The 8508-nt window shown below is 39.3% G+C and overlaps 1 protein-coding gene across 1 annotated transcript in view; it reads left to right on the top strand.

Moving 5' to 3' along the window:
* Window positions 1-270: 270 nt before the first annotated feature.
* The window catches only part of MKLN1 (muskelin 1, intracellular mediator containing kelch motifs), a gene marked incomplete at its 5' end in the record, with an annotated part of 28734 nt that continues 20496 nt past the window's right edge, over window positions 271-8508 (top strand). The window contains 2 exons of the mRNA XM_009701607.1: window positions 271-510; window positions 2503-2632. Coding sequence (XP_009699909.1) covers window positions 271-510; window positions 2503-2632 — 370 coding nt within the window. The remainder of the gene's footprint in view (window positions 511-2502; window positions 2633-8508) is intronic.

Raw genomic sequence — 8508 nt, 5'->3', positions numbered from 1 at the left:
ATCGATCCAGCCTGTCCAGATCCCTCTGGTAGATCCCAGATCTACTCCTCCAGCAGATCAACACTCCCACCCAGCTTGGTGTTGTCTGCCAGCTGACTGAGGGTTCACTCAATCCCTTTGTCCATATCATTGATAAAGACATTAAGGAGAACTGGTGCCAATACTGGGCCCAGGGGAACGCTAGGAACTTTGTAGATATCACTTGCAAAGGAAACATGTTTAATCTTAAATCTTAGAGTGTTCAAGTCTTAATGTGCTGGCTTAAAACTACTTTTTTTGTTCTTACAGATGTGTATGGATTCTGAAAAACACATGATATATACCTTCGGAGGCAGAATTCTGACCTGCAATGGCAGTGTTGATGACAGCAGAGCCAGTGAACCGCAGTTCAGTGGATTGTTTGCTTTTGACTGCCAGTGTCAGACATGGAAACTTCTGAGAGAGGATTCCTGTAATGCTGGACCTGAGGATATTCAGTCCCGAATAGGACACTGTATGTTGTTCCATTCTGTAAGTATACGAACTATACTTTGATTTATGATGCTTGACTTCAAGGAGAACATCTGGTTTTGATTTTCCTTGCAAGTTTGAAGCTTTTTAATCTCCCAAGCAGTGTGTTGTCTCACTTGATTTTATGTTCGCTGACATTCTGATGCTGCTTTGGTAAGCGCAGGTGGTATTAATTCAAGTCTTTGAGCTTTCATTACTTCAACTGAATAACGTTTCAAGTAAAAAGCAAGGTGAATTTTACATAGTTGATTTTAATTGAATAATGGTAAATAGACCGGAAGGCTATGGTTCAATTTGATCTAAAGAGTTTTTGCTTTAAAGCTGGTAGAGCAACTTAGAAGCTTCTGGTCTAGTAGATACCTATGTAGTTACTGAAATGGTAAACTTGACTAGTGCAGGGCTTACCGGGTGTGTATTGAGGTGTACAGTTCTCATATTCCTTTGTGCTGGGCACCCAGCCGCTGCTTGGTGTCTTGAGCAGCTCTTAACAGTTGGGCACGGATGGCATTATGGGGACTTCATCCAGAGCCTGATGGAAAAGCAGAGGGACAGGGTGTGTATAGCATTTTATTTAGTATTGGATGTTAAACCCCACCTTCTGTTGCCTTTCCAGTTGTGGTTGTCGACTGTGTGTTAGCTTAAGTGCGGAACATGGGAACTGCAGGGTGAGGGTGGTAAAGGCAGGGTGGTTAGTGTTGTAGGTGTTCTGGAGTAGCTTTCTGCGTAGGTGTTTTCAATGGAATAGCACAGTACAGAGGGGATTAGCATCAAGTAGGAATGCTGGCATGGGTAGATGTGGTACGGTGGCAGTTCTGCACTGAATTTACGTGGCAGCTTCATAGTGGTAATAGGGGGAGTTTGTAGAGTTTTGCTGACATTAAACCCTTACTTGGGGGTGGGGAGGAAAAGAATTAAAATTAATATTGTGGCATTCAAGCGTGTACTGATACCATCAATTCAAAACTGAAGAGTTTGAACAGTTTACTGAGTTTATTTCTCTTGCCCTTTCAAATGAAAGATCAGAATTTTTATAGTGAATACTGTGCTTTCAATTTTATTTTTGTTTGAATGGCTCTCTAAAATCTGGTGAAAAACATATTGCCACACAAAATTCTGCACAGGTACCTGAGGATTTTTCAAGTATGTGTCTGTGGTAAATGTAAGAATACAGGTTTCTGTAAGCACAGGTCATGGAAGTTTAAGTCCTTTGCTGTTTTCTCAACCATTTGAAAGAAAAATAATCTGCCTCTTACGGACTTTCCACTTGGCATGCTTGAAAGAAGTAATAAACCTGTTATTCTTGGCTTGCTGTTTGCCATTTGCCTGTTCTGAGTTTAGTAATGTGCTGGTACCTGGATGATTTCTCTTACAGTCCGTCTTTTGTTCTTGGTTGTTTTTTTAACAGTGAAGTTATGATCTAATTGACTTTAGACATGGATACTGTTAATTCTTTAATATTAAACTTGAAAAATGAATTTCTGTTTTAATGTTCTGAAATTATAGCTTGATCAGGCAGGGCTATGATAGTTAACTAAGTAAAATCTCCCTAGTCACTCTAGAGCTGAAACTCTTTTGCATACAGGTTTGTGATCTCATATCGATCATGAAAAAGAAGTCTTTAAATTGGCATGTGTAAGAGGGTTTTTCGGGTGAAGTTGTGAGCCCTTAGCAGTTTAGCTCTTGAAACTGTGAAATCATAAATTCAAGAATCAAGAAGATCCAGAATCCAATCAAGAATTCTTGAAGTTTTATTAAGTTTGAGAATAATACACTGTTCTGCGTAATTGTTCCCTGTGAATCTTTGTGGAGATGACAGTAAAAGATACTTACCAAATTAAGACTGGCAGACTTGATAGTTAAGGCATGGTTTTAAACTTACAGGAAACATACCTATTACTCTTTGATTAATTAATGTTTCTGTTAATGGTCACAGTTGGCCAACGTACTTTCTTGAGTTTTGTAAAGACATGCTGCTTTTTTTTTCCATTCTAGAAAAATCGCTGCTTATATGTATTTGGTGGCCAGAGATCGAAGACATATTTGAATGACTTCTTCAGTTATGATGTAGACAGTGATCATGTGGATATCATATCCGATGGCACCAAGAAAGATTCAGGGATGGGTAAGAGTATAACTACATGTTGATTCCTTGCCATTGGTACAAATGAGAAATATATCGTTAAGTAGGTGAAAGGCCACCTTCAGTGTCCTGTGGTATCAGATTAGCATCCTTAACTAGCCCTACGTACCTAAGTAAACTGCGCTGTATATAGGTTAAACTTACACCAGCTCTTTTGTCCTTCCTGTCATTTGACACTCACCATCTTCAGCACAATACAAATAATTGATGCGTGAAACCACATAGCACCTCGAAAGAAAAAAAAAAAATTAGCAAAATAAGAACTAAAAATATCTTCTTTGAAACTCCGGCAAAGACCAAAAAAAAAAAAATAAAAGAGAAAGCGACTTTTTTCCTAGTTTTCACCAAGTGAAAGATGCCATAAAATAGAAATAATATGCTTGGTTTGAGATGCAGAAAGGCAGGCAGGATGCTCAGAGACAGAGAATTAGAGTAGAGGGGCAGAGGTTATTTTGCCTGGCAGGAGCTGACTAGAAAGATGAGACTCGTTGTCCTGTTATTCTTGTACTAAATTATCAGGGAAGGGCAAAAAAGGGGAGGAGGAGGGAGCAAGGCTTCAGTCCTGTTTGGTTCATACCACTGGAACTATATACACCAGCCATAGTTTTGTATACCAGAAGCCTTTAAAAACACCCAAAGTGCATTGTAACGTAACCATAAAGAACGGATTTTTTTTGTTACCTTTTCTCCTCAAATGACATAGAGGAGAATATTCTTTTTTTTTTTCCCAAAAAAAGGATTTCTGCATGTATAAGCACATCATTTTCCTGTTGCAAATACCCTGATTTTCAGCATACAGCTCAGAAGTTGAAATTTGTGTTGCACTGTATACTACTATAGGACAGAACTTCTTAATATTTCTCATATTATGTATCTCATATTATGTATATATAGTCCTGATCTTGTTTTCTCTTCTTCCAGTTACCAAAATCACAGGAAGTTAATTTATCTTGAATTTAGGCTGCCCTCCTTATTTTGATCAGGCTTAATTTTTAGCAAGTAATTTTTCTGAACTTTTGGAGTGAATTATTGATGGTTATGAGTTATTGTTTGCTCATTAATTTAGTTATGCCAATGAGAGAAGAGTACCCAAGCTCTTATTCTCTAGAGTAATTTATTTACTTGAGTGCTTCCAAGAAAGAACCAGCTTGTATTGTCAACAAATCTCCTTTATTAAGGTGCCTGCATGTTACCTGATGCTGCTCTCCACACACCCACGCGCTGTTTGATGTCTTTAGAGCTTTTAAAGAATTGATTTTTTTTTTTCCCATGAAATTGCTAGCATTCTGCCATTTTGCTTTTTTAAAACTATGTTTCTTTATAGCCAGAAGCTTTAAAACCTGTGGCCTTAAGCTGACACCTGTGTCTACTTCAGATTTAAAGATACTGAGCTTGTTTTATGGCTGGAGAAGACACTGAGCTGTGCTTCTCAGCAAGTACATTAACTGCAAGGTTCGGTTAAGCAAATGAGACTGTAATATCTAGCCCTCCTCCCCATTCCCACGGGCCCCAAAGTGGTGAATAGTAGACTTTGTGAGAAAATGACTCATTGGAAATAATTCACGAGTAGATTTTCAGTTTACTGTTCTCCTGTGTGTCGAAAGTAAACAAACAGATTTCAACGTTTCCCTTGCTTTTGAAGGAAAATACTAGGATTATTTGCATTTTAACAGGAAGATAACAAAATACTTGCTACATTCAGACAGCAAATGCTGACAGCACTATTTTCACCCAAAAAAGCAAGTCTTTCTTGTGCTCTTGTTAGGTAGTGATATACCATTTTCATCTGTTTGAACAAAGTGATTCCCTGACTGGTGGCTGTAAAATTTTAAGCTGCTTGGTGTGATGAGTCAAGTTGAGGATGCCTGACCTAAATGTTCCTATAAAGTCCCATGATTACATTTTGTTCCTGGCTCGCATGTGGCATTCAGTTCTATTCTTAGTTGAGCTATTTTGATTTTTAACCTTTCTAAAAGAACTTAATTGTGCGTTTGTTTGAAATTTCTGTTAGCGTAGTGAGAAGATTTTTTAAAAAGTAGTGAAACGGATAGTTAAGGATTATCAGTAATATGGAGTTGTTGCAATGTTATAAAACTATGGTAATGATACACTGGCTTTGCTGCTGTCATCTTCTGGATGAGAGATTTATGCTGTTTGGTGTTTCTTTGCTCTTAGTTGTGCTTTTGTTGATCTTGAACAAGTTCCTTGTAGAAGTGACATGTTTGAGAATATTGGGTGAAAAATATCACTTAAATTTTCTTAATTTGGAGTAAAGTACAATAATTTTAGCAGGTTCAGGTGCGCTTTTTTCATTTCTGGGAAAAGTTCAAATTTTATCAAGGTACAATTTCTGAAAGATGGGTTTGCACACAGCTTTGCCTACTGAAAATATCTCATGACTTGATTTTCTTTGAAACATAGGTAAGCTTTGCAGCTCTTTGTGTCTGGCAGATGCTGTTTGCCAGCGAACATGGGTGCTTTCCCCAGCTCATTGCATCAAAAAACCTGGTGCTTTCTCTTTGCTGTCAAAAGGAGGGCAGTACAGTGAAATTAGGCCATTAGGGATTCTTGTCTTTCTGCTGCATGGTAACGTGTTAGGAGCAAGAAATTTTTTTAGTTCAGCTGGACAATGGACAAAGTGAGACTGAGGTAAAGAGAATGCAACTGTGATAATGAGTCGGATGTGAAGGAAGGCAGTAGTGTACAAACTGGAGGAAGTGGAGTACAGCTAAACAGAGCTTGTGGTTGGAGGAGAGGCAGATGTGTGTATGTTGATGGACATGCCCTTTTAGAGCAGTCTTATACTTTTAATTACTTAAAAACCAACACACAAACAACAACACACAAACAACAACAACAAACCCAAGCAAACCCAACATGCATATGCCAAGAGTGTTATCCCTGAAGCAGACACGTGGTCTAGAGATGCCACCAGTATCAAATGTCTTCAAAAGGCTACACTGACGACTTGCCTGACTTGCTTAGCACACAATCCATGACTAATCACGAGCAGTCACTTCAGGTCTAAGGGAGCTAATGGGAACACTTGTGGTCAAGGTTCCTGTGATAATCCTTTTTGGCCCTGACTCAGGTGGTGTGTCAGAGCTGTTGGTTAGAGGGAGAATTTTCTTCTGCAAGAGAATCAAGATCATCTTATATCCCTTGGCATCGAGTAAGTTCCAAAGTCAAATGAGAGCAAGCCTTAAATGTTCTTGTGGCTCCTTTTAATGGTGAAGTAGTTCTTATGGGTAGAGTGCAAATATTTTTTTCACTACCAGTGAAGATCTCATGTGCCTTGCTGGGGCAGGTGCTCTTTCCAGATACAGAGCGATGCACCTGAGGGATGGGAAGATTTCATGACTAAGTACCACGGACAGAGGCGACACAGCCCACTCCAGGAAATCCTGATTTAAAACAAGATGAAGTCAGAAAACATTAATCAAAACGGCTGGCTCAACATGGCCAGAGTCCAAGTCAGACAAGCAGTCTGGATATCCCATTTTGGTCATCTTTTTGTGACACCTGACATGTTTTACCCTTGTTCAGTTTACAGTCTACCTTGCCAGCGGCCAGCGTCTCTCTTGCCATGGAAGCACTTTGTTTTGTGAGGCACCTTATGTGCTTTTCGTCTTGTGAGGTGCTTTTCTGAAAAAAATCTCAAAATACTTTCCACTGACTGTGAAGGTGAGAAGGAGAGCGGGCAGTCACCAAATCCTAAGGATGCTTAGGCAGAGATGGCATAGCAGCAGAATTTCATTCAGATTTACTAACTGACCTGTTTTTTCCAAAATCTCATGTTGATTTTCATGGAGAGAACTGAGTGTTGGACATTGGGTTGTTGCTTTTGCAACATGACAACCAAACTGTTCAAATGGTCTCCTTAAGCTGCTCCTTGGCTGACAGCCAACTGCAGTCTCATCATGAGAAATCCAAGAGGATAATCATTGTCTTGCTGTGTCAACAGCTGGCCTGTATGCTATCTCTATCATTCATCAAAGTTTGCTCCATTAAAGTTCAGGGAAGGTGCTGCTTCAGTTTTATATGAATTACAGGTAGTGGTATGGAGTAATTTGCCGACCTACCACTTTTTTTACAATGGATCTATCAGGGAGGTGCCAGGTTCTGGTGAACAGCAATATCCATGTGATGTAGCTTTCTCCGATTTTTTTCATCACGAGGCATCACAAGGAGGGAGGATACTTGCGAGTCACTTGTAGTGGGATTAGCAATAACGTGTTCTGAGGGTTTCGTAACGTAGGTGGCACTAAAAGACTATCAATGAACTTACTTCCCTTAATTATCCTTAGTGAATCCTTCAGAAGTGGTCTGTAGACTACAAGTTTTAGATCATTGTTTTACCAATGCTGTGTTTCAAAGCATGTTTAAAAGCATGCTGTAGTATCCTCTCAAAGGTGAGAGATGAGATTTAATTTCCAAACTTCTGTCTAGTACTATGAGAACCACATCTGTGAACTCCGATTTAGTGCTTTGCAAACGCTGTCTCTGTGTAAAAGCTCTGTTTTCTTGCTTAGATACTGGCAGCAGCCAACATTGCGCTTGAGACAACTGTAGCTTTTTGCACATACAAGCCAGAAAATATTCAGCTTGCTGAAATGATCACTATGATCAAATAAATGCCTGTAAGTAGGGACTGTGGTAGTGGGAACGTATCTATTTCATGATTAGGTGTCACTTTTGTAGAAAAGCTTTTCCCATGTGTTTATATTTAAATGGAAATAATATTGTACAGGGTTACACGGCATTTTATCAAGGCTTTCTCAGGAATTATTACTTGTTTATGTAACTGGCTGCGAACTGAAGACCTGTGTGGCTGAATATTGGTTTCAAGTATTGAGGCCGTGAGCTTTTTATTTCTGCTATATAAAAATAAATGAAAATGTTAAGTTCTGGAGAGAGGATTCAGACCTCTTATTTTCAATTAGTTACTGCCCTTCTACTCTGGACTGGTTAATGAGATTATGGGGGAGGGGGGGAAAAATACAGTGGCACAAGAAAAGCATTCACCATCTCCTAGACTTTTTGGGATTGTATTGTGTTTAGTAATTTCTCCCTATGGCTTTTCCTCTTCAGTCATTAGTGTATTGTCATAGGAGCCAAGTTAATATCACATAGCAACAGACCAGTGCCATGTTCAGAACAACCAGGGCTAAGTCCTCGGTTGCTGCTTTATGTCCTTTGAGCTATCTGCCCACAGCTGACCCGAGTGATCACAGGGCCTGAGAGGCACTCAGAAAGCTGTGAAATTGGTGGAGATTTGCTCCAAAGCTGATTTACATCTACGTTTATGCGTAGAAGCAGAAGAGCGAGGGAACTTCCATGGAGCCATTCTTACCATGTTATGCACCCCTTGGATCTAACACATTGCAAATAATAGTTCTTGCAGTGCACTGGCATACCGTGTCTGATTCTCACCCCTTGTTGTTTATGACTTTTTACTCTTTAAATTTAAAAAAATTTTTTAAAGTCTTTAAGATGAAAAAAAAAAATCCTAAGCAAAGTTACTGTCAGAGGTTCAATTTTGTTTCCCGTGCACAGTTAAATTTACTTCCTAACATACATTTTGTTAGCTAAATATCACAAGTACTTTTCACCAAGTTTGCAGCCCATGTCCCTCTAATACGCTGACCGCAATCGTTTGAGTTATATCCAGCATCTACTGCAAGTCCACTGCACTTGCAGATTATGAAGCTCTCTTACCCCCTAGTGGAAGTGTTTGTCAGTCATGAGGATTTCATGTAGCCCTTTTGCTCTGCCGAGGTTCAAACTTCCTTGGTAAACATCTTTTTGACATTTCTGTTGTGTTTAAAATATCTCTGCATCTCCCTCTTACTGAGTAG

This window comes from Cariama cristata, unplaced genomic scaffold, assembly GCF_000690535.1.
Source record: "Cariama cristata isolate BGI_N322 unplaced genomic scaffold, ASM69053v1 scaffold10776, whole genome shotgun sequence".
NCBI classification, from domain to species: Eukaryota; Metazoa; Chordata; class Aves; order Cariamiformes; family Cariamidae; genus Cariama; species Cariama cristata.
Note: the sequence above shows the minus strand (reverse complement) of the source record. Positions and strands in the feature narration are given on the sequence as shown.